This window comes from Cygnus atratus, chromosome 3 (assembly GCF_013377495.2).
Source record: "Cygnus atratus isolate AKBS03 ecotype Queensland, Australia chromosome 3, CAtr_DNAZoo_HiC_assembly, whole genome shotgun sequence".
Taxonomy (NCBI): domain Eukaryota; kingdom Metazoa; phylum Chordata; class Aves; order Anseriformes; family Anatidae; genus Cygnus; species Cygnus atratus.
This window is the reverse complement of record NC_066364.1, coordinates 6582448-6610124: the sequence shown is the minus strand read 5'-3', so window position 1 is coordinate 6610124 and position 27677 is coordinate 6582448. Positions and strand designations below refer to the sequence as shown.

The window sequence follows — 27677 nt, the reverse complement described above, 5'->3', positions numbered from 1 at the left end:
CTACCCCAGAAGCAGAACTAGAGAGACATACCTATTCCTTTATAGGAATAGGTATCCAGCACAAAAATTCCAAGCACATATTGTGCAAAAAGACATTTTACATTAGGCTTGTCTATTCAGCTATACAATTTTATTTCCCCAAACGTTTACTGCGGACTTGTGCTACGTGTATGCAATATCTGAAAAAAAATATTAAATCCTTAGTTATGGAACTGAATTCTTTATTTAGAGCTTGAATGCCTACATGTTTATGTTAAAATCCAAGCGGTTCACAAGCCACCATATGATCACTCATACTGCTAACTGTTGCATGGTATGTTAAAAAGGCTACAGCAAGAGTCCTCAACGTGGTCATTTAAGGAAAAAAAAAATAAGGCTCTTACTTATACAGAGGCTTGGTTGGTATTAATTACTTTTATAAAGGGACACAGTTGGAAAAGGTGAATTTAAGTAAAGCAATTTAAGTAAAGCAAGTTCCCAGAGGAGAGTGATCTTTACAATAACTTCATAAGAAAATCTGAATTTTTCTGAGAAGTGACAACATTGTGACTAGAGACCAATCACAAAACTCCAAGCAAAAATCAGAGGTTAATTAAGATGTCTAATTACTTCCACAGACACAAGGAGCAAATATAAAACTGAGTAATGTCTAATTACTTCCACAGACACAAGGAGCAAATATAAAACTGAGTAAACAAGTGCAAAGTTAAAATAGCCTAAAGCAGTTAGATTTAGTTCAGTCATCTGATTTCACAGATGACTTCAGCTCCCTCACTGATAGTTTTCAAACAGTTCTGGCAAAATGTTTCGTGATGGTACTCACCGTTTTCAGAAGTCTGGGTTAAACTGTAAGCAAAATTAACAGACCCAGAGATCCTCCAGATATGACGGGTTAGCATCCAACCACTCATCTGCCGCCATCTTGCCCCAGTCTCGCTATTATGGTCTTACCCAGAGTTGCTTCTTTGCTCTGATTCATTCATCCCATGAGGAAATAACCTTTGGCATCGGCCTGCTTTTTTTCTTGTCTGACTGGATCAACAGCGAGGAACCTGCAGATGACGATAAAGGTATTGCACTGAAAAATGCCAAAACATGTTGCAAACGCCCACAAAACTGCTGGATTGCCACCTGTCGGGAGTCCTCACAAGTGAGTCATGCCTGTGTGGTTTGCACCTTCCATCCCAGAGGAGGAGGCACCGTCTGCTCTGCTGTATTTAACAGGTCTTCAGATCTTCAGTCTTCAAAGATGAAAAGAATTCACAATCAAAACTTAGCCAAGTTAATGCATTATGCTTCGTACATCAAAAATGACACTACTGATAATACTCTGTGCAGCTAAAAAGCTGTGACCAAGTGATCTTTTCCTTATGGACTGCACAGAGAGGGGGCTACAGTTGCCTGCTGAAGTTTGTGCCATGTTCAGCGTTAGCTCTCTTAATATTGGCTCACCATCATTACTGCTTTTCTGAGGATTGCCAATAGCCAGTAATGTACAGCATGCAGTTTCTCATAACAAAGACCACTTCCCACTGCTCTACCCACGGGACTGTTTCAGATGAACTTCGGCCAAAAAAAAAAAAAAAAGTTCTTCAATCCTGCAATATGTTTGTCATTAGTTTTTAGGGCTTCCAAGTCATTTTGTTTGCTACCACAACTTAAGCCAATCATCAGCCACAAGACAGGTCTCATTTTAGCCCAGAGGTACACATGATTTATTGTGCTGTTTTGATACAGACAGCATTGCATCTCGTGTTGGTATCAAGTGGGAATTAAGCCAAGCACAATTAAACAGCCAACATAACCGACCTGGGGATGTTAAATGATTTGCACTTGATACAGTACCAGGTAAAGAAGAATTAAAAGGTGGCTCCTTAGCTCGCCTTTAAGTCAAAAGTAAAGGGGTGAATACCAGATCACATCAAAGTATGGGCAAGTTTTTAAGACACTGTTTCTTGGTACCTGGAGTTATCCTTCTACACGCACCCAGAACCTTTGCTGTGGTGACAACTGAACACCCCTCAATTCTCAACCCCCCTCAACCTAAGCATCTGTCCTCTGAAAGACACGAAGGCTGACATTCCAGCACAGACATACGTGCACACTTCTCCCAGGAACAAAGAGGTATAAGTCTGTGCTCCCTGAGGCTTAGAAAGACACTCAGATCATGACTTTCCACAACCAGGGCAAGTGCACTGAACATTGAATGAGCAGCATCAGTCTCACGCTTCACAAGTTGGTCGAGGCTGTTTGGATTTTCAAGATGGGAGGTATGTGCCTGGGCATCCCAAAGGGAGTGGTTTGTCTTTTCAGCTCTTGCAAAACCCAGTTTCCCAAGATAGATGAGCAGCTGTTTTGACACTGCTCTGAGAAAGCAATCAGGAACATCTTAGAGAACTTTAGTAACAGACAAAAGTAAGGCAGCTACAAAAACCTGTTTTCATCATTTCCTTTGGAAAAAGATGAGAGACTTCTGCTAAATTATGACTTTAAATAAACGCCTTCTATTCATTAAAGTTCACCATGTGCTTTGCTAAACAATTCAAAAATCAAACCTTGCAATACGTTAAAGCTTTTCAGACTTCATTCCTTTAAAGCAACATTCATGAAAAATGTTATCTTCATTGTGATTATTTGAATAAAAAAACAGACATGGACCTGTAAGTTTTTCCAAAACTGTACTTTGTATGCAGACAAAAGCTTTTTACAGAATATGAAAATTGAATAAAATACTGCATTTTTAAAATGCTCTTTTGTTGTTCTGTTCTTCATTTGCCTTTTTCCTTCATCCATACCCCTTTTAAATGTTGTAATCTCAGTCTTCAGTTCTCCACTTTGTATTCAAGAGACTCAAACATACATTTATCCATGTTACTGGGTGGCATCAGGATCTTAAAAATAAACTGCAAATGCACAAAAAGGTCAGTTTGGACCAACAAAAATGAAAAAAGAAAGGAATAAGAGTTACTAAAATGTTGAGGCTTCCAGTCACAATTAAAAACAAAACAAAACACCAACAGTAAGCTTTCCAACTGTTGGGATAACTATCCTGTAAGTCAGGAACCAGAGTATCCTAGTGAGTAAATTCAAATATGAAAGATGAAAGTCTCCAGGGGTGAGCTATATGAATGATAATGAATAATACACTTGTCTTCCACCCAATCTCCTTCTGCAAAGATTTTTTTTTTTTTTACGGCATATGAAACATTTCTGAACATAACCGAGCAGACATTTCAACAGTTTTAAATTATTTTATTTACTGAGTTTGGATAGCATGCATCATTTTACAGCACCAGTAAACAAGTCAGAGAAGCATACTGCTTTTAGGAACTTGTACTGTGGAATGTCTTCAAAACCATTACTCTCTTCTCATCCACTCTAGTACGTAACACTAGCTGAAGACAAGACAGACATTTATTAGGGTAACTTCCTTATGGCTAAAAATACTCATAGCAGCGACTTTTAAAAGAGGGTTTTATTAAATCAAGTCATTGCACTTGGGTCATTTATTGCTATAGCGAACAAAGGCCATTAAATAATTAACACCTTTCATTTGTGGTTTTAACTGATTGTCTTGTTCTGTTTGTCTGCTACAAGCTTATATGCAGACTATTTCTGTAGAGCGATCCATTACAAGGTTTGTTTCATGCTCTAATCATGGTGAAGAGCTTGTATAATGAAATCTGCTATTCCATTAGGCTCAATTCTTGCTCTTCATCATCTGACTTAGAAGTATGAATTCTAAGTAAGAGCTTAGTGTCTGACAAAAAGCACTACTGCTGCACATTAGTCCTCAATATAAAGATCTGGTTCAAGTCTTCATTTGTGATGCATCTAGGCAATTAGAAGTTAAAAGCATTAATATCAAATCAGCTTATTAGTGATATGACTAGCAAATATTACCTAATACCTGCATAGTATATTAACCAAATCTTACAGAAACTTTGATCAGCAACCAAGAAACAGAATCCAATTGAATTTTTGGCATTTGCTTTTTATGATGCATCAACTGTGGAGAAAGCATATTCTTAAGAATATATCTCACTTCCATATCTCTTGCTCGAGTGACATAGTAAATAATTACTATATTTATGGCTATTCCCGTGAATAGAAATTTAATTATTTCTCTTATTGGTCAAGTTGTCAACTAATATGGTATGTTTTTGTCATGTTTTGTTTGTTAAATTCTAGTAGACCAAAAGGAGATAAGGTTGTTACTAGCAGAAGTAACTCATTTGACTGGCTTTTTAAAACTGTTTTTCATTCTTTTATCAAGTGAATAGAGCAATAAGCATAATTGTCTCCCACAACTTTGAATATTATTTGTATATTATTCTGGTGCACAGTGTAGAGCTCAGGGGTTAAAGATAATGGCAGTCCACAAGATTTCAACCGTTTTCTATTAAAAAAAGTGAAAGATGCTGTCTTAGATGCCAGCACAGTGCTGTCAAAGCAATCGTTCCAATCACTCGTTAAATACAAAGATGTAATTAAATTTAGAAGTACACAATATACTGAGAAAGTTTATAGCATAAATATATAAATATTGAGACATTTTGAGAGTAGCAAAGTTCCAAAGTGATTTATTTTGAGCCATATTATAAACAAAAACTGACTATTGTAAAAACAGATCAAAATTCATACTTAACCACTAGAAAGGGTGATGACTTCAGTTTAGGTACACACAAGCACAGACACTGTGAGTTAAGGTTTATTTTTTCACGTTGTGTGCTGCAGTATTTTAGGCACAACAGGTTCACTTAAGACTGGATTCTAGCCTTGTTTCTGTGTTTCTTGCATTTTGTAGTATTAAGAGTTACTTTTGTTGTAACTTCGTGATGCAGTCCTAAATCCCTTTTTAATCCAATAGTGCAAGTGACAAAATGTTCTGCTAAACTCCTCTGATTAGGTCATCCTTTCTTACTACAATGCATAGGTGTGTCATCCGATTCACTGCATTAACAAATTCCTATCTCATTGCTCAACTTATAAACAGCATATTATTAATATTCTCACTGCAGACAGGCACAACAGCATAACCCTGGGTAAGACTGCCAAAATTAAAAAATATACAAATATTCCCTTTTTGCATGTAGGGGAAAAATAGTGACTACAATTACGATACAGCTATTCCGTCCCTCCCAATAGATTATTTTACAGATTACTTGTAAAGATAGATCACCCTATTTATAGTATAGATCTCTTTAAAAATTAAGCTACAGGTATTCAATAAAAATCTATTAAGAATTCCCTCTCCTTTTTATACAGATTCAGTAGTATTTTCAAGCAAACCAAAAATAAAGGTCTGCAATTCCAGCACAGTAAGAAATAAGGCCTCTTTTATATTGGCAAAAAAATTACACCATTATTCTCTTTTGTTTTCTTATCTCTGAATAAAAGACTATATTCCTCTGTTACTATATTTTTCTTTAAGACTGTAGAACACCAGCATCCATTATTACAAAATAAGAGAGTCAGTTCCGCTTGTGTTCAGCTTGAATTCCTGGCAAGTTAAAGATAGCAAGTCCATGGGTGTCTCATGTAGACATCACTGCTTTCTTCAATTTTTCTATTTCAACCTGGAAAACAGATATTTTGAAAAGTCAGTAGAGTAGCAATAATCTAAAGTTTCCAGAGCTTTCACCAAAATTATAACCTTGAAATCTCAGATGTTTAAGCAAACAAAATGGAAGCATTTGACAGCTCAATATTTACAGCTGATTTTATGTTACTATGTTGCTTAATAAACAAGAATTTATTGGAGAATCTCACTCTGAATAGTCATTTAACAAAACTGAGTTGAGGAATCATTTAACAAGTCTCTGCATAACAATGCATCATCTCAGACTAACTTCCTGAGGCAGCCTTCATGCAAAATATTATGACATGATTAATCTTTATTTCTTCAAATGGATTTTGAAGATACTAGGAAGTTGGTTCCTTTTCATTCCCAGCACATATTCCAGGCAACTTCATAGATTGCTTTAGAGGTGCCTTAAAAAGAGAACTTGCCAGAAGTTGTTCTCAAGATTTTAAAGTAGCTTTGAAGTCAGTAAAAAGTACTCTTTCACAAATATAATGCACTTTTGTATCCAACTGGAATATTTTTCTATAATGAGTTCAACTTATTAACCACTTAACAGCATTATACAATAATGCAGGTAGCCTTCATGAAGGAACTAAGGGGGTGGCTTTCATCGTGAAGAAAACTTTTCAGATGCGTTCTATTCTTTTTGACTTTATTTAGAAAGATCATAGAGAATTAAAGAAAGATGACTTTCTTCCTATTTTTCTTTTGATTACAAAAACTAAATTTGTCCTTTAAAATCCACAAAAGCAAAATATTCATCATCTCTCTTGGAGTAAATCCAGTTGTGACGTATTTCTAGTACAACACAGAATCTAGCAACACTAAACTGACATCCCAACACACATATAACTAAAAATAATTATTTTGCAAGTAAACAAAACTGAACTAAGATGAACTGTGAATATTCTTAATATTTGCCTTATGAGGCATTCATTCAACTACACAAAGCAGTACAAAAAAGATTGAGTATGTCCATTAAGACTTTCCTTTAACATCAAGTTCCTGAACACTATATATATGCTTCTAATTTTTTTTTCTCCTTGTAAGTTGCTAATATTACCTCCAGAATACTTCGCTTCAGCTTTTCTTCTTCCAAATCCTTCCTTATTTTTTCCAGTTCTCTCCTGACAGTTGTTAAGATAGCAGAAATCCAAGTTAGAGAAGAAAAAAATATTACTGAGAACAGGAAGCATAGGCCTTCTTTAAATTTTACAAGAGGGATGAACGTAAATCTGATACTACATCTCATAAATAAAACAAAATTACAGGTCAACTAGCGGACTGGTATTTAAATTTGTTGGACCAGAAGCTTCCAACAACTCTCAACACCTCTTAGCAATCACCATGCAACTATCCCTAACTTTTAATCACAATTTTTAGTAGTGTAGTTAAGAAATGTGTTTACAGTTATCCTCTACTTGGACAGAGAAATTTAAAGCAACCCAGCAACTTCTATGTATAGAACAGAAGTTCTTTAGAATAGGAATTTCCTATTCTGTTTTACTTCATAACTGGGGTCAGATAAGAAAATATTAAGAATGATCATCACGTCACTGAAAAATTAGTTCATTAATCTCCTGAACTCATCATTTACTAGTTTACTTTGGAAGCCAACTGATCCAGATGCTTTACAGCCTCTCATCTGGTTTAGCTAGCACCAGTCATCATTCAAATACTACAAGAATGAATGCCTGTGCTCTACAACTAAAGACAGAAAAATACGATTTCTGCAGATTGGTCTTTACTGTGTTTAGGCAAATACCAATTTTCTTTTACATCCGCCAAACACAATCCTGCCCACATTCACACATGATGGGGCCATCATGACTGAATTTAAAAGGCTCAGTAATCTTTTCCCTCCTACCAGTCATGTCAGTGCTGCAATTATTACACTGCAGTTATTACACAATGTGCAGTTATTACACAATGCCAGCACATGTACTTACACTAAATACCACAAGAATTATCTAATTTTCCTTACAATGATAGTACCAACTGCTTAAGATATATTTTCAAAAAGCAGTAGTGAACGAAGGAGCACAAGGTAGAACAGAAAAAGGGTTACAAATTCCAAAAATACTTTGACATCAAATCCGTATATATTTAGGTCATTTATTTGGATCAACTTCTAAAGGAAGAAGTTCTGAACATTAGTATTAATACACGATAGCTTTATCTTTGTTTGTCATTAAAGATGTTAGTGTATATCCATTTGCAGATTGAGAAGAAAAATATTTACCCATGTTCTTTTTTCAGTGCGTCTACTAAACTCATCAAATCATGAATCTGAGTCCTGAGCTCTTCCACAGAAGTTTGTATTTGCATATTCTCTGTTTCTCCTTTAAGTTGGACTTCTCCCGGAAAAAAGTTGAGTATAACAGAACTTGGTCTCTGAGATGAAGATGGAATTGGTGGACTCAACACAGATGGCTGAAAAAGTAAGTCAGTAGAAGGCTAAGAAATGCAATCTTTATGAACTGACCACTTACAGTATACAAGTTGTACTGGTGTAGTATCTTCTTGTATATGCTTTTTAGCTATTAACATTTAGCTATACATATACAACTTTCCTTTATTTTCTACCCCAAAGATTAAAAGGAATGTCCAGTTCAAATGGACTACTGTAGTATGTAAGATACAGTTATTTTAAAAGCTGTTCATTTAGCACTGCACTGAGGTTCCTGTAGCCATTAAAAGAAACACACTGCAGTTCTCTACACTTTAAAAAAAAAACACTTTGATTTAATCAAAAACCTTAGTTCACTATAAACAATCATTCATGTGCCCTTCTGATCTGTTCAGTTATTTTACGTGTCAGAAGATTAAAAATCAGACGTTAAACTTATGTGAGAAACGATACCATAGTTTCGTGCTACCTGATTATCAGAACTGAAAAACTAAACTTTATACTGAGGTATAAATGAACTTTATAGTACAAATTCTAATATGAACTCTATACCAAATGACATGGCTCACTTGCATTTAAATACAATCAGTTGTATTTAGATGGTTGCATCAATTTAAACTGGAAATACAAGCAAGATGAACAGAAAACTAGCTGCCTGGTACCCAGCTCCTTGGTGACATACCTTTTTCGTTTCAACTGGCTTTGGTTTGGCACTTTCTTCTTCTTCCTTCTGCACCTTCAGTTTTTTTTCTGCACTGTCATTTTCACTTAACTGGTAAATAAACAATTCAAAAATACCAAAAACAAAAAGGGTTTTCAGAACAAGGAAGAAAAAAAGTTATGTATTTCTAAAAACGTGATACATAAAAGCTTGAACTGCTAGACTACTATGGGTTTCTTTCCTTGCTACTCAGAACTTTCCTTCCCTACGATATTCATTTATCTGAATTTAAATCAGATAGGAAGTTTGGGCAGGATTTGCCATCATCTCTACAGTACTTAATAGAACAAATACTTGATGCTTTTGGGAACCTGTAGGTACCTCCATAATACAAGGCAGTAACAGTATATAGTAGCTGACAGGACTGAACTATAAAACACATGATTATATATTTATACACATATAATATATATTTATATGTAAAATAAACAAGGATTCTGCACTACCTTGTTCTGTCTCATGCCTTGGCACATATGATCACTTCCCAAAACGTAACATTAAATTACAACTTTGTTGAAGTGAAAGACTACATACCATTAGTATATGATTGGTGCTACTGGAAGATTTGAGGATTTATCACAGTAATACCACACAGAGCAGGAAGACTCCCTCAGCTGCAATACAGTTGTGTTGTTTTTCTTATGTACACTTTCTTCTACTTGCAAACAGATATCCCTATAGATAATCTATACAACCTGAACCTCTGGGCATTTTGCATTTCACTCTCTGATAAGACTGCTTCTGAGTGTAACTCTGTTTCATGGGAATTTAGTTCTTAGTTCACGTCTGCAAAAAAACACACCGATATACTCACAGAAATACCACCACTGAAACGTGCAGGCAGCCTTCTACCAGGCATCTTGGGTCGACTTGCAGTAGGGTGTGATAGATTATCTGAGGTAGCTATTACGTCATCAAAGCTTAATAGATCTAGGGAAAGATGAAAACAGACCACCATCAAAACCAGAAGGTTTTGCTATGCTCCTTTTTATCATTTTTTTCATAAAATGGAAAAAAAAATAATAATAATTTTCAGAATTCTTAGTGTTTCAAAGATTTTTCAGCATATATGACAACAAGCCATGTAAAACTACATGACTTTGACCTATCTGGGAAGTCACATCTTCCCCCTTGAAAAAACTAAGACTTGATTCAACTAGCATTTGAATTCAAGTTCTCAACAGAATTAGTGTCAACATGGCAGCGTAAAAGAGACCTAGTGTGTTTGGAGAAAAAATGCAGCTTTAACTGTTTTCTGAGACGACTTAAAACCAATTTTGAGACTTGCTGTCTTAAATAGTTGAAAACGGCTTTTTTTTTTTACTGCTCAACTCATGAAAAACATCAAAATCCAAGTTTACCAACTGAGAGAAAAATAAATATGGCAAAGCGTGTCCAGTGGTTTATGTATGTTAACAATACATTAACCGCAAATATTTTTGTACAGTGCAGTTTTTCATATGCAATACTTTGTCTGCAGAAAATACATGACTGCATCAAGTCTATAATAAAACATTTTAGAATTTAGAACCCTATTTGCACACTTTAATGCACACTGATCTCTTTGCTGATTATTCTCTTTATGCTCTTAGATCTAGGTAATCTCTCTTAGATGAAGTCTTGCTTTATTCCATAATCTATTTCCTCCTTATGGCCCCTGATCAGTAGAAATTCTTTACACCCCATGGGAAGATACAACCTTATGAAAAATCTATTAATGTGCAGAGCAGAACATAAGTAATTCATCTAGTTAACAAACGGGTTTCTTACCACTTCACCACAAAAAAAAATAAAACCAATACCTACCTGCCAACAGTTAATATAATGAAATTTATTTATTTTTATTATTTAATCAGAGACATAAGATTATGGATATTACATACAGTTTTACAGCACCAAATCATTAACTTGTTCTTCAGACTCTAACCGTTTAACTAAAATGCCACACGGCATTTACTATGGACACCAGAAGTAACATTCAAGTTTGGGGGGGGGGGGGGGCGGGTTGGGTTTTGTTTTGCAACCACTCAGTTTTACATTGCATCATGATTTATCAAGCAGAAACCATAACACTTCTTCCCCTACTTTCTCACTCATTTTGACACTACAGCAAGAGGTCAGTATAGGAAAAAGCCATAGGAATACTGGGCCAGACCATTCATACCACTTCAGAGTTAATATGAATTAAAATCATCTGATTAATTCAAGTTTTATTCATTCATTGTCAAAGTTAATTTATACCTGTAGGAATAAATTCAGTAGAAGCTTTCTACTGAAAGTTTTAACTGATTTTAATGTCTACTACTGTACAATACTGTCTTTTAAGTCCTTAAAATATTCACATCTTTCAAACCTATCTGGACTTATGTACTTCATTATCTGTTGCCGTGTTGAAATACAAGCATTTGCAACACTATCAGTTACCGATCAGTTTTGCTGCTTTTCAATTTTATTAAAGAAAATGTAAAGATGGTCTTTTGTAAATATGTAACCATATTTGCAATTTAACAAAAAGCAGGGAAGAACAAAGTAGGAAGAAACAGAAGAGTGATGAATGGCAAGGGGCTGACGGAAGAGAGGATGACGGAGAAATTACTAGTAAGGGTATTTATCTTACAGTCTTTGCCAATAAAGCATTTAGCTTGTTAGAAATCATGCAGCAGTGATCTAGGAGTGTATATTAATGTTTTTTACTCAATCTTCAGTAAGCTCAAAGCACTAACCAAAGTCCTGATTCACATTTTGACGTATGTTGATTAGGTATTTAATATAAAGCTAACAAGAAGGCAGGAAAAATACAGACACATTTCCTCCCCCCATCACAACAATTTTTGCATTTCTGTGATCCTCCTTCTGCAGGAATAACAAAAATTAAATAAGAATCATAAATTGAATTACTATTACAATTGCAATGCTAGCCCTGTCTCCATGAGCAAAGTAAACATCAGTAACTGACACCTTAAGGATAACACATACCTCCAGAACTTCACAAAGCTTGAGCACATAGATAAAATTCAAGGCTGTAGCAGTTTATGATTTAAAATACAGTGGGATGACACAAAAGCCTGGTTTCCCTGACCCCTTAAGTAGCTCTTACCAATAGAAACTGGTACACCTCACTCAACAGCTCAGCCCTAAAATATTACCAGTACATTACAGCCATAAGGGGTGGAAGCGGGTGACTGTTTATTATTATTTTATTTTTTTAAAACAACTTTCCTAGGTATCTTAGGAGAAATCTTGGCCCCACTGAAACCAAGATGGACACTGATGAAACACACCACAATTTCACAATTTACACCCACTTCAGTGAATTAACTTTAAGGACAGTCTGCAAGTAATCATTACAGGGAACCCCCTCACTGTGATAGAAGAGCAATACCATACATCTGGAGATAATTTGAGTCCACAAATTATTTTAAGGCTGAGCTAGAACACCTTTTTCATGAGGAAGATAAGCTAACCTGGAACAGTTACTTAGGACAGACTACTAGAAACATCTCTTCTGCAAGCTTAACCTGGATAAACACATTATAGAATTGTTAGGAGCTTTAAGAGATATAGTTAGGTGAGAGGCTTTGTTAAAATTTGTGAATGTTTTAGTGTGTTCATATCAGTTTCTCTTAAAAAGCCTTCACAAAAAGAAGCAAAGCTGAGGGGGTTCATATACCTCATCTCGCTGGGATTTAAAAACCCATGGTACAAGCGAAATGTACCCAGTATTTCAGAAGACAAGACCTCATGTTAATCTGCAGAGTGAAAAAGCTGGCAGACCTTTTTCCTATTACTCATTCTGCAGAGATTGAACCGCAAAACTTCGGGGAAAGATGTAAGCTTTAAAAAATTGAAGTTTGAAGTCAAGCAATGATAAAATATTTGCTATAATTAAGCATTTATTTGCCACAGATGTAACTTTCATAAATGCTATTTTACAAGACTCACAATAATAAATAGCCAACACTAGAGAATTCAGTGCCAAAAAAGTTCACGGTAACGTAATTTGTGTGCACAGAAAGATAAAGACATTCAACCTAAATCTAAGTGCTATAAATATTGAATACATCATACTATAAATACTATGCTTGGCTTATCAGTAGCTAGACTGAGAAAAGGGTGTGGTTTTGGTTGTGTTTTTTTTTTTTGTCTTTTTTGTTTCTTCCCTACCTGTACACGCTCCTAATTGTAAAATATATTTAAAGTAACTTCTTGTTTAACAGCTAAGGAAAACAAGCATTCAAATAAACAAAAAAGCATTTTAAATTGAAACCCAAATAACTGCAACTGAAAATTATGCTTATGAAGTTAAGAAGAGGCTATGTGTATGGCATAAAGCATTTGGATTTCCTTATAGATTGTTATCTTACCAAAATGGAGAAGGGTAGGGTAATTTCCTGACACGTAAGAAGGGAAACATGGCAAACAGGATAGGAAACAAAATCTGGAAAGAAAAGTCAAGGAGAGGAATGTCTAGAAAAAGATTCTGAACAAAAAAATTATTTTACAAAGCAGGAAAAAGAAACATTCGTAGAAGAAACAGAATCGCTTTAAATGTTCAGCATGCTAGTATTACAGCTTTAGGTCTTTTACAGAATGTCAATTCTAATAAAACAAAGAAACATTTATGCAATTTTTGAAATTAAGCTTCAAGAGAAGGAATTTCAACATGATCAATGTTTCAAATATTTTAGAGTATTTGTCCCTTCCTATCTGATGGCTGGAACCTAGGTTATTTGTTGTCTTTTTATTGCCTTTTTTTTTCCCCACATGTTCCCTCCTCTCCTAAATATAGGGAATATCTACAGCTACTCCTTAACCTAAATTTGAAGTGACCGAACAAACTTCATTGTCAAACTAACCTGCAAAAAAAACATACTTAAAAAACTGGTCTACTAAAAATTCATCCATTTCAGATGAAAAAGAAAGCCCGTTAGTAACTTCTACATCTTCAACAATATCCAAAATTGCCAACGCCAGCCATATGTTTTCCCCCATATTTTAATATCTGTTTAATCTTACAAGAACTAGAAGTCTTAAATTTAATATCCCAAATACCTTCAGAGCTTTGCATGCCATTAGCTGCTGCATTGAGTATTATGTCTTTAGCAGCAGAGCGGATGCAGAGACAAAGCATGAGGTTCCTTATGTTTTACTGACGGGAGCTTAGTCCCTTTTTACAAGAGCAGTAAAACCTACACCAACTTAAGCAGATCATTTTTAAACAAGGGTGGTTTTACTGTTGAAACTTTCCTCAAATAGCAGCTCCTTGACTTTGCCTGTGCTGCATCCCCAGGTGGGCTGCCCGAACCTCCTGTGCTCGCTCTGCACCAACCAAGGAGTGCAACAGACCTCACCCATCTGCTTCAAGCAAACTGAACATATCTGTAGGTCTTTCCTAGAACATACAAATTGCAGGGAATTATCACTACTTCAGATAAACTTCACCAGTAATCACACAAGCAAGCCCTGTTACTCGCTGCTCTGCAAGTAATCCCTTGACAGAATATCAGAGTCTGCACGGAGGCTGCCACAGGACTGGTGCTGCAAACTCTCCCCAGCATCTCTGGGTTTTGAAAGTTTCTGTCTTCCATCCTTGTTAAATGCTGCAAGCTAGTCTGATAGTAAAGCCTTTAACATTCACTGTAATTTATCCCAGATCTAGAATTAACCCGTTTTGGATTTAAACTTCTCAGATTATTAGAAACACAGTGCTGATGACTGCTAATGACAGGCTACGTTCTGTCCACCACTGTATGCTTTGTTTTTTTTTTTTTTCCTCTTCTATCTAGGCATTTAAATATTAAATTTCTCTTTGAGCTTGTAAAATCTTATGTCAGCAAATACGATCAAATAGTTTTGTGTTTTGTTTTGCCCCCAACCCCTTTTTTTTAAAAAAAAATCTGTAAAAAAAATTTGCTTTTATATATATGAATACCTAGCACGACAGCTACTACATTGCCAATCCAGTTATTAAAGGTGTCAAGATAATTGAACCTGGGGAAAAAAGACATTCCATCTGTTTTCACAGAGCTTTCTCCTGGGGATAAATGGTACTATGCAACATGGTAATACAGCTAGCATAATCCTAGGGCTAAACCTCTAAGCAACAGGACAAAGCTTATGTTTTTAAGGCTAGGTGAGGCATCGATCTTTCATCTCAAAGCTTACTGTGGCCTGAAAGTGTTTCCTCTATACCCTCACTCAAACTCCATGTTTGAATGACAGAGGTAGTAATTAAACTGCCAATTAAAAACCTCTAAAACAAGGTATAGCACAACATTTGTGTGTTTGACTAGGGAATAAACAAAGGACCTTGTAAATACTTTAGGGAACATTCAATAGTAATATTGAGATATATATATATATACACATACATACACATTGAAGTCCAACTTTCTGTGGCTCAGGAAAATATAGCTTCATTTTTAATTAATGAAATATGTTTTAATTAATACGTTATTAATTATTATTCATGTGGGGTCAACCCATAGCAATTAAAAGCATACTTGAATTAGCCTTTCCTCATACAGAGCACTTCAGCTTGGAAGCATATTTTAAATGCCATGAGTCTTAATGAACAAGTCAGAAAAACTCCTTCCTATTCATAAATTGCTTCATTTGTTTGATGAATGATTTATTTCATAGGTGAACTTAATTATCATTTAGGTCAAGCTATTTTACATCCTGGATATCGTAATTGTCCTTAGAAGATCAACTTACACTAAAATTTCGAAATGTATTATTAATAAAACCTTTTCTTTTTTTGAGAAGAAAGGTTGTATTGAGATATGCAAGCCATACACTGCAGGTACAATACAATAAAGCTTCTTCTGCAGTGCCTAATCACACAATAAAAACAATTCAGAGCTTAAAAAAAATATGCCCACAGCAGACACTGCACAAGATGGACACAGATGACAGAAATCAGTTGTACTGTCAGAAAAGGACAAGATACAACTATATTACGATCAGGCTATGTGAATTATTAATGTTGGTACTCTAACTGCTATCGACGTTTTTACTAGACAAATTTAGATTTAAAAAGATACCAGATTTGGTTCAAGGTGCATCACGCAAAGCCATAAATACAAAATTCAAACATAGAATATACCACTCTGGCCCAAATGTAAGGTATGATAAAGGTGTAATCTATTGTAGCTATGAATTTAATTACAGAATGCTGAAGTTAATGGCATTACTGAAAATAGGCAAGTTAGCTAAAAATGCAAAAGTTACCTAAAATGCAAGAGCAGAAGAACAGAACCAGTCGGTAAGGAAAACAATTTCATAAAAATGCAAGATAAAAGTGATAGCAAAAAAAACATGCTTTCAAATTGGAAGAACAAGCCATTACCTATGTTCCTTCCTATCAGCTATTATAACACTGAGCTTAACCACTTCCAAATACCCTACTGGCACCTGTACACCATTTGCTAACTCTTACCCTGAGCTACCTACAGCTACTCTTAAAAAAAATTATATATTTTCTACTCAACGGGCATAATTACACTGTGGTATTTTGTGTAAATTAAAGACCTTATTCTAACCCTGTAAAATACTGCAATCCGAACAGAAAGACCCAGAAAAAACTTTGTTCTTTTCTTACCTGATTCTCGAGAGCTCTTTACCACAAGTGAATCTACCTCTACTGATTTTGGTCTAAGTGGTAACTGTTCAGAGTCTAACTTTGGTTTTGCTACTGGCTCAATTTCAGATTTTGGTCGAAGAGAAACGACTTCTCCATTAGATCTGTAACAAGAAAAGTGGCAAAAATATACCTAATAATACATAGTAACATTAAATAGTTTGCATATTAACATTAAATAGTTTACCAAAAACCAAAACACACCAAGAATAAGAATTAAAAGGAAAAAGACCCCCCCCCCTCCCAGAAACAGCTTTTACTGTTTTTTAAATCCTTGCTTAAAAGTTTTTCAGACAGAAATTCTAGTATTATAAAAGTCAGCTCATTTGTTGCAGCTTTTGTAGAACTGTCAGACATGTACAATCCCCTTGGAAAAGTATCCAAAATTTTTAGTGCATTTACTACAGAGCATATTTTGGCACTTAACCTAAAATATCACACTTCACTTCAAGAGAAAACAAGATAGCTGAATAGCACCTTCCGTAATCTCTCCTGAAATATTCAGAAACAAATACTCTGATTCCTTCACATCAAAATTTTTCTGTAAAGAAAAAAGCTATCAAGAACAAATGATGTTTTTCTGGATACAGGATAAAGTGTCTTGTACGTCTGGTATGTCTGGCTGTGCTTCTACCATGCATCCTTCATGCCTAGTCACATCATTCAAGGACCAAAAAAAATGAGGAGATGACCTTTTCCTTTACAATTCATGCCATCGTTTGTCACTGTAAAAAGACACAGTATGTAGACAGACCAGTTGTCAGCTTCAGTGTGTCCCTTTCATAAACTTATCGCCCATATTCTTTTTTTGAAATTCATTACAGCAGAAAAAGCGCTAACAGCCTAATCTCCCTAGAGCAATGTCAAACTTTCAGACGTTTAAACCTATTTTAAAAACCCTCTATATTTTTAAAGTTTGCAATTATTAAAGGACCACAGTTTACTACAGCCTCTGTTTTAGCTGCACACATGTACCCCTTCATATCCTTAACTATGCGGGAGGGAGACCACTGTTTTGGTTAAAGATCAAAAAATCTCTACATGGGAAACGTTCCAAAATGTCAAGTGATAAAACATGATTACAAACTGGAAACCTAACCAGAATGAAAACTGCAACAGTCTAACCCTTCAGTCAAGCACCCAAAGTTTCCAGGGCTGTGCAGGGTGTGACCAGAGATAGCTGCCTAGATTGTCCTCTGGTAGCTGGCTGTTGGGATTCAACCCTCCAAAGTCTGCACCTTTCCTCACTGCCCTCCTGTTTTCTCCCCTTACTCCTTTTGGCTCACGATATACAGGACATGCTGGAGGAAAAAGATAAAACTCAAAGAATGTTTGTTGCCACCCTGTATATTTGCAGGTATTTAGGGTGCAAGCTCTTTGAGGTAGCAGCTGTCTGCTCTTTTATTGGTAGAAGGCCAAGTTCACCATGATCTCACTTTCTCGTGGTTCTTTCAAGTCAGCTGAACATCCCACAGGGACAGTTACTTGTCAACATGGATCTGCAGTTGTTGGTAAGAATCTGGCAAACTGTTGGATGGAGGCAGAAAGGAGGGAAACCGCAGCAGGGGTTGGGAACAAGGAGGGATTGTATTGACGCAAAGTTGGTGAAACACTAAAAAATTTTCACACTTGTGAGAAAGAAATTTAGAGAATGGAACCTAAGAGCGAGCAACTGCTTGCTAGCCTTTTTCCTACTTGTCCAGTAAACTCAACTGAGAATACTCGAGACAGATCCAAGAACCACCTCCAGTCTCTGCACGAAGTGTTTTCTTCCCCATGAAAGAGGACATGAGCCATGCTGAGTACCTTTAGCATGGATACTAACTATGCTCAACTCTTCCTCTTCTTCTGGTTTACTCTGAAACACTGCACTTTGACTCTACTCAAATCTTTTCCAACACAATAACATTTTTCTCAAGTACAACATCCAGAGATTCTTTTATACCATATTGCTACTTGAACTAGAACTTCTTCATTTTGGGGGCAGGTTTAAAGCAAAGCAGACTAGACTCATAACTTAATCTGCTTTATGGTTATCCTGTAATACCTTCTCCGAGATGGATTCAGCATCTTAAAGAATTAGGCATTTTTAAGTTCATATCAATAATACCTGAAGAAAAGAAAAACTGGCAGGTGCAGGGCAAAGCTTATCCTTATATCCTCTTTGCCTTTAAAACATGCATCTTTTCCCACCTCAGTCATGAAGGAGGACAGAAAAACAAACCATATAAAACATTTGTTAAATACGATTAAAGGTATACTGACTTGGATGCAGATGATGGCAAAGCAGGTTTTTCTGGACGTTTTGGGTGCTGAAACCCTGCTCTCAAAAAGCTGTTAGTCTTGCTTGGAGGAATGGGCTTCTTGGGTGGTACTTGAGGAGCTTGTGGCTTCAAAGGCTTCTGATCCAAAGCTCCTTTTTCATCTGACAAAGTAAGTCACCAAAACATTAAAAAACACATTGTCTAGGTTTCCTTCAATGCTAATCAATTAGAAAGCAACTGCTGTCAGAAACACTTTCTCTGAAGTTCAGATAACAGTGAAAAATAGGTATGTTAAGCGATACATTATCAAAACACACAAGCTATTTAACTGAACTTAGAAAACATTACATTAAAGCAAACGGAAGTTCTTTCTATTGACATTAAATACTAGTAAGAAATTCTGGATTGACATTACTGCACTGCAAGTAACACCTAATAAACAAGAATCTCTCTGTACTGCTACTGCTTTGCCCTCACTGTGAATTCACCATAAGTCCTTTTAAAAAGTCAGGGGGCTTTTGTTTTAAATACTGCCTGTATATGGTTAACTCCCTTTGGAGAAGTTCTGCAACCCTTATGTGTCACCTCCCCCACTGTAAAATGGGGAAATCCTGATTTTCTTTCCCAGGAATACCCTGAAAAACAGATCATAGAGGTTTCAACAAAAAAGCATCATCCAGGACGGAATCGTATTCTTGCTTTGGGACCTTTGAAAGTTAGGACGTGCACACAAAACCAAACCAAAGTAGTTGGCATTCCTTTGCAGTCTTTCTTAGTACAATGTTAAAAAATGAATAAATACAGCTCTGAAGTAGCAGGACAGTACATGATTTTGCCGCTTGGTGGTGCTGACTGTCCTGCGTAAAACATCCTGTTCACAGGGCTCGCTTCTCCTGTCTACTGATCCTATATATAAGATTTAAATTCTTAAATGCTCAGTGGTAGTGTTACTGAAGATCAGTTGCCTATATTTTAGTGGAAAAAGAATTCAAGAATCCTGCATTTTTACTTGTAAGAACATGCAAGTTCATAAGTAGGACAAAAAATGCTGCCATCAAATTGCATTCCTGAATTATCATCAGTCAGGTTTCCCTTCAATTGCTCCCACTCAAAATCTGAATATAAAAACTGTCCACAATTAAGTGGATGAAGATAATACTAAAGGCCAAGATTCCTGATGAGGACAGAAATCATCCATTTCTGCTATACAAAATGGCATGGCACTTTTTTGGCTTTTATAACACAATGAAATAAGGGTTGACTCAAAACGAGTGCAGAGTAATTGTAATAAAAATACCAGTCTTAGCCACTGATATTGGACAAAATTACTACATGATATCAACAAGTGCCCTTCACTGTAAATACAGAAATAGTTACAGGAGCATTGCTTTTACCTTTTGATCAGTCAATTTTTGATTGCAATTAAAGGTAAGATTAATATGTATAAAAATTACATGCTTGGATAGGTTGAGATTTCAATTGCTCAATTATTGAATTAAAAAAATAATTATATTAAAATTTTTTACTTAATCAGTTTGATTGCTAGTAACAACATGGTTATTTTTCACCAGTAAAACACTGCACTGGTAGATGGCCATTTTTTCTAGTAAAACACTACTGCTATCTAAATAAGTAACTGTTAAGGCCAGAAGAGACCACGTATAATTATTCAGTCTGACCTTCAACAGAATACAAGAGAAAGTTTTCCTGCATCATTTCTTCTACCACAAAAAAGGACTGTTCTTTATCACACTTAATTTTTCAGAAGCTTTCATGTTCCTAAGCATGGTACCTATTACGTAGAGCAGCTAAACTTCTTAACTTACTTTTAGGAATATATTCTGAAATTCACTATAAAGTGAACGGGTCTCACCTTTTTCTTCAGACCTCGAAGGGAATTTCTTCTCTCCAGTTGGCAATTCAGGTTTAGGAGCTGCATGTAAAACCAAATCATAGGTATTTCTGAAAGAGCTTTAATTATCATAGTCACTATCTAAAAATATGATATACAACAATTTGTGTTTGTATTTTTTTTTCCTTTGCGAGGAGTGTAATGCCATTTATAAACATTTATTTGAGCCCAGCAAACTGTAGGCCCATATTAAAATGTGTCCAAAGTAGTCTCCATCATAATCTGGGAAAATATATAGCAGCAGCAAAATACATAAGGCATAAAAAAGTAACCTCTAACTAAGGGCGGCTGCATTACTAGGAAATACAAAGCTACTTCTGAATTTTACTTTTATTTTTTTGAAGACATGCGCTGTTTCTGAAATTCAATACTTCCTCAGACACCTATCAGCAGGCATATCTTACATACCTGGACTTTTAACTGGAGGTGGAGGTTTCTTTGGCTTCTGTAAAAAAAGAACATAAACAAAACAGATTATCAAAACACAGAAACATATTTGCTTTCTGTTTTGCATAGGGTAGTGTCCAGCTTATTTATAGCTCATTTCAAAGCATTTCATAAAGGAGGCAATCAATTCACACAGACAGGAAACAAAGAGACATAGAACTGGAAGAATTCATCTGATATTTCCCAGCCAACCTGCTACAAAAACATGAATAAATGCAAGGTTTCTTCAAATCTCAGATCAGCATTTCAGCAGCAAGCGTAAGCAGTAGAGGTGCAAACAAAAATTAAGAATTACATCTTTTCTAGTCCAAGGAATTGCTCCAGTCACACCCATTTTAATTTCAGTTTCAGTAAGTAAACCTCAATTTTTGTTAGTACAACAGAAGTATCAAAAAGTAATCAGGTAAACTTTTCAATTAAAAAGAGATCACTTTCACTGAACAAGGACTCTAAACTAAATATCATGAAGCTATTTAATTTTGCAACAAACAATTTATATGAAAAACATTGGTCTGAGTTTCTTCATCTTATATCGAAGTGGAGAAAGGTGAGTGAACTACTCTAGCCATTAAAAACTTACACAATATTTGTCATAGGTTGTACATTGAAAATAACACAACTGTATAAGGCAGCCACTTTCTTATCACTTTCCTAGAACTGTTAAAAATGACTTTGAATTTCCCCCATCATGGAGTTCTGGCTTACCTCAAAGCACACATCTCAAACCACCTCACCCTCAGAGTCCAAGTAATGAAAATGCTCTAGGACACCCATCTTTGTGGTTGTACCAAGGACAATGCTCACTAATAAAATGGTCACAAAAACCTACTAACCCACAGATGTTTATAAAAACATTGCTGAAGTTGTATGGGCTCAGTCCAATGCACTCCTACTAGGGTACATGTGTTAACTTGACCATCTTTGCTACACAAACTTGTCAGAACCAAAACATCATACTAACCTTGTCAAAACATGGACTAAGAATTACAAGAACAAGTAGTACCACATGAAAATATGGATTTCTTTAAGTCAACGCAAGAGATAATAGAGAAAAAAAAAAAGCTATTTCTAAATCCCATCCAAAGATTATACGCTGCAACCTACTGGCAAGTCCTAACACAGAAAAATCCCAGTCGGTCCCACAGGGGTCACTCAGCATTTTGTTCTTATATTTACTTACAAGACTACAGACGGAACAGGACTGACTGCTTGCCTCCTTTCAAAACGTTTAGGGTTTAATTCAGTCACCAGTTACACATATCACCACAATATCAGAACTATATCTTTTTCTATATGACCTAATCATCCTCATTAATTACAGTTAATCTGAAAAGGCAGGTTTCAATTAAATATTTAAAAAAGAAGTTTAACCTTTAGATCTTTCTTCTTGGTTATCAAGACAGAGTTAAAAGCTGACAACTGTATTAATATTTTAAGCAGCAGTATGTGCTGAAGTCTTTTATTCCTTGCATTTCTGTCAATTCATTTTTGTGACACTAGGTGAAATACATAGGAACTTACAGGGAAGTCTTTATCATGTTCTTGTATTTGAACAGCAAAATTATCAGGGAAGACTCCTTCTTTACCATTGAGTTCTCCTCTCCACCAGCCTGGCTCTCCAGTATCCTAAAACAAACAGTAAGATATTTCAATTAATCTTTACTTTTTTTCCCAGAAAGACTGAAAGTGCTGTTCCTGTAGCTGTTTCTCACAATATAATTGTTTTTCCAAAATATTCCATTTCTTAGAAGAATACTTTAGCTACCTTTGCAAGGGGAAACAGCTAAAGATCAGACTAGGTTTGGGCACTTTGTTTTCTAAAATACAGGATATGAAATTATATGTCCTCATTTACACAGGGCTAACATCTGCAAATGGGAGAGAAGTACCCAACTATGATCCAATGCACAATATTTAATGTTCTCAACGTCCTCCACTAGAAACACATTCAGTAAATACCTTCTGTAGTTGGAACAACACACAATTCTACTAAATGAAAGTGATTCTGATGTGACTGATCAGGCTCAGTAGTCTGAAAAGCATGAAGAAGTAAGAGAGAATACACTTCTGAGGAAAAAATAACCAAGACATAAAGAAAAAAACAAAGAATTAAGTCTGTATCATAGAAATCCATCACATGATCTAACTGGATGGAAACTTTAGTTTGTCTATAACAGAAGTATGTGCATTAACATACTAAATCATTTAAATATTTTAGCAAATATTTTATTCAACCCAGTAAACTCTCCTGTCTATATTCTACTTACCTGTGCATAACTTACAAAAGCTACAAATGTTCCAAGCGGACTGAACATCTTACCTTAGTGATAATTTGAATAATCTCGCCTTCTTTAAAACTCAGTTCATCATTTGTGCCTTCATAGGGAAATACTGTCCTGCAATATTCCTTGGCTGGAACGACACAGCATAATTACTACACTTGCATACCATGGGTAGTAAAGTACATAAAAGCTTACTTGTGCTATCCAAAAGGAGAGCTCAGAAATTAATACTATAATCATCCTTCCCTTCTGGACCAGCCATCTGACACTGCATTACAAAGCGTTCACTATGTCATTCGCATCATGAGAAAATCAAGTTCATAGCAATATTTACAGAGCAAGGGAGATAAATCTTCATGGAGTCAGGGGATAATGCCCTAAAATATTTTTATCCACAGCAGACTGCTCACTTAAAATTGTAACAGCTTATCTAACACATCTAATCCCCACTGCCTCATATATTCAGTTCTGCTGCTTTAGACGAAAGAGTGATTCATGATTTTTATTGAGAGTTTATATGAGATTTTTATAATAAGCCTAATTTAATATACACAATTGTTTCACGGTGACTTATAGTTACAGGAACTTCAAATACCCGAGCAGCACATTTGCTGAAATTCTGCAATGAAAACAAGTAATTGAAGCAAAGGAAGTCCTTGGCTATAACCACCTGAAACCACAGCTCAAATGACTGACTAACTGACAGTCACGGCCTCTTCTGTAAAAGCAGAAAGAATAATTCCTTTCTTCCTATTTGGTACAGGGCAATAACTAATCCATTTAAAATTGTGAGAATTGTTTCAGTTGAAAAAGATGGAGGATTTGTTTTCCCTTCCCACGCTAGAATAAAAACAACATGAGAAAGGCCAAAATATGTTAGTGTAGAAGTCTTAACTGGAAAGCATTTCTCACATCTTTTTTAAACGCAGCACACCTAAAATTTATTTAGCAGCTCAAAGGGCTAGGTTTCTGTATCTGACAGATCAAGGAAGCCAAAGAAAATAGAAAGGACTCCATCGTGCTGCCACAACATACCAGGACTTGGACAACACACACAGGTGAGCAGCTGCAGAAACCCCTGCACAACATTAAGCCATCTCCTGTATACATCCCGATTCTGTAACAAGGCACACATTTCCTCACTGCTGGGAGTCGGTCAGCACAGCTGAACTACACACGCCTTTGTTCCTTTCCTTCCTCATGCACTTCTCCTGCCCTGGATACACCAAGTCCCACGGCACACAGAAACCACATCAGGAAAGACTTTCCTCTGCACCAGCTGCTAGGAAGAGAGCTGCACCCTGCAGACTGAATCCATCTGCCCATGCTGGAGGCAGCTCCACCCAAAAAATCTACCCACCTACGTTAAGGGCACATACAATTTGCCACTTCACCATCTTACTTTGTGAGCCTGATCTTCTCTAAGTCATTCAGATAAAGAAGTCCAGCTTCACTTTCTAACACTTTCATATGGTGCTTACAAAGTAATAAATCTGAACTTTGAACTACCTCTTATTAAAACATTTACTAAATTTTATCCTTTCCAAGGACTCAGGGGTGACCGTGCAGCTGCAGGAATCACAGATGATGTCCTCTAACATAACGGGGGAAGGAGAGGCCAAATAGTGATTTCTATTTTATTTTTTAAACAAAATATTTTTAAATATTTGCACCAGAGGCCAAAACAAGCTTCCCAGAAATAGCTGAGGCATACCAAAATTAGGAACACAAGCCTAAATATTTTAGGAGACCTCTGTTTATTTGTTAACATACTGAACACAGATTATTTTAAACTCTCTCAAAACTGAGGATTCATAAACAGTGCAGTCTATAATAAAATAAAAACATTAAGAAAGAAAACCAAAACCTAGCTCTTTCAAAAGTTACAAGATACTTTAAAATGATTTCTATAGGTATTATCTACTAATAATCTCCTACAATATTTACATCTACCAAACTTAATTTCCTTTCAGATGTATTTATCTGGGGAGCAGAAACTCAGCATGGCTAACTGGATTAGTCCAATTTCTGTACTTTTAGCATGAAAAGCACTTGAAATTATGAAAGGAGCTACATACTGAATGCTTTGAATGTTCGGTATTGAATACTCAGATTTTTCAGACAGACTTGGGTTAATTTTTATGCAAAGTTTAAGACAAGCCAAATTTCGCAATGCTCCAGGCTGCACACTGTCTTGCTGGCTCTGCAAGAAAAGCACTTCCAGCAATAGCACTGGAACAGTTTAAAAGCTGAAAATTTTAATTTACTAAAACTAAAATCTCTAATAGACCTCAAAATCAGGATAAAGTTCAAGTAAGCATCGATTTCCAAGCATCATACATAAACTTATTTCGATATATGCTTTGGAATGGCAAAACTTAAGTGTTAACTACTCTTACCCCACTACATTAAACACTCCTAAACTGGAATCAGCTATTTTCTAAAGATGGCCATGCATACTTCTATCCAACGAAATAAAGCAACATATGGCTCAAGTGGCACAGATGCCCTATTTGCTGTTATAACTACAGCCAAAGCAGGGCTCTGGCTAACAAACCCACCATTTCAAGTGCTCTGTTCTGCTAGATTACACAACCCCTACAGACAGGCAAAAAGCCAGCTGTTTGTTGAAGTTTTCGTAATTCTGCAAATGCAGAATGCACTCCATGTAAAATAACCCATTTATGCCAAAATAAGTGATTTCTGCATAAAAGAAAAGTACACTTGAAATTCCAATACAGGAGCTGAAAAAGCATTGTTTCTGGAACTAGGCAAAATGAGCTGTCCACACATCACTTAATTTTTTTATGGGGTTGGCACTCCCAAAAGAAGTTTTGAGTTGGCTTTTAAAAAAAAAATCTCTCTAGATAAAGCCAGGCAATTTAGTAGTTAAAGTCATAAACTGTCAGAGAATTTTTTTTTTCTTTTTTATTACTATAAGTGGAACCAGGCTACCTGGAGAACGGATTTCAAGAGAACAGTAACTTTCTGATGCAAGAAACCCAGCATACAACCACGGACAGCATGCACACAAGCAACTCCAGAGTAAATACAGCATCATTCCTATCACCCAGGAACAGAAACTGAGCTGGGGGGCTGCTCTGCAACAACAGATTTCCAGCTGACCACTAAAAGCCAGGCAGAATGAAAGCCAATTTAAGCACATCAACACGAATTAACACAAACTTAATGCCCCTGCCTTATTTGCTTCTGGGAGACAACCCTACAATTCATTTCTCACTGAAATGCAAACAAAAACTCCTTCAGACACTTTTGCATTTGAATAACTCCTCAAAGATAAAGAACATTATGCACAAAAAGCAGTGTGCACAGAAGTATAATACCAACAAGGGGAAAACAAATCAGTTTTGACAACCAAATACTTCTCCACAGAGGATTATCAAGCAACAGAAGCATATTTCTATTAGCCTTACCTTTTGCTTTACTTTCACCTTCTGATTTTGTTCCTTCTGACGAGTTTTCCATTTTTGTTACGCAAGGAAAATGAATTGGCTTTGCTCCAGGGGGATGGTGAGGTGAGGACTACAGAAAGGAAAGAGAACTTTGTTAACAGAAACTCATGTTTTCAGTAGCTGAGATGATGTGAAATTATCATCTGCAAGAGATTCACTGAATTTTTTTTAAGCACTTAACTTACTGTAGTTACTTCATTATGGCCACCACAACAAAAATTTTGTCTACTGACTAAAGACAAAGCACGCAGCTTTATATCTGGCAATGTCCAGCTCGATTTTTGCAATCATATTTCAATCTTCCCAAGCGTTACTGTTCCATTACCCTGAAATTGCCTTCTCTGGCACAGAAGTGGTCATTTAACATCTCTGCTGAAAGTAACTCTGACCATATTTACTTGGCACTGGAATAACACAGGAATATTCAGTGACCATAAACCATCTCAGCTGAAGAGGTAATCGGTTTTTCATTACTTAGGCAAACATAAAAGCATGTGAAAGCCTGTCCCAGCTTCCCTTCGCTCTTGGAGATTCAAACAGAACAGAACCCAAACAGACACTTGCTCACCAGACACTTTCTCCCGCACCAAAAAAAACATGGAGGCATCACAACTGGTATACAGTTTCAGAGTTAACATTAACCAAAATAAGTGCTCCAGTTTTCATTTCAAGACATTTATTGAGCTGTCAGGAAGACTGAGACAGCTTCAGCTGCACTCATTTCTTCACAGTCATAAGAGCTACAAACGTTAGTCAGTGCTTACCTGAGCAACCCTAGCAGTGTTACTGACGAGAAAAATCCCGTTGCTTTTACTTATTCCGTTCATTTCCCTTTACAACTAAACTTCGCAGACCTACTGATGCCACAGAAACCAGCCTTAGTCTCTTTAAGAACAGATGGTGGCTGTGGGCTGGTGTTTGGTACCTCTAACATACCAC

General features: G+C 36.0%; 1 protein-coding gene across 2 annotated transcripts in view; it reads right to left on the bottom strand.

Annotated features, from left to right (window-relative positions):
* Positions 1-4567: 4567 nt before the first annotated feature.
* CD2AP (CD2 associated protein) overlaps positions 4568-27677 on the bottom strand; it is a 75003-nt gene continuing 51893 nt past the window's right edge. For both annotated transcript variants that reach the window (XM_035560131.2, XM_035560132.2), the window contains exons 7-18: positions 26700-26808; positions 23304-23395; positions 22505-22609; positions 20945-20981; positions 20498-20557; positions 18626-18785; positions 16322-16464; positions 9533-9648; positions 8680-8769; positions 7830-8020; positions 6651-6714; positions 4568-5579 (exon numbers count right to left, since the gene is read on the bottom strand). In XM_035560131.2, the coding sequence (XP_035416024.1) occupies positions 5538-5579; positions 6651-6714; positions 7830-8020; positions 8680-8769; positions 9533-9648; positions 16322-16464; positions 18626-18785; positions 20498-20557; positions 20945-20981; positions 22505-22609; positions 23304-23395; positions 26700-26808 (1209 nt within the window). In that variant the 3' untranslated portion in view covers positions 4568-5537. The remainder of the gene's footprint in view (positions 5580-6650; positions 6715-7829; positions 8021-8679; positions 8770-9532; positions 9649-16321; positions 16465-18625; positions 18786-20497; positions 20558-20944; positions 20982-22504; positions 22610-23303; positions 23396-26699; positions 26809-27677) is intronic.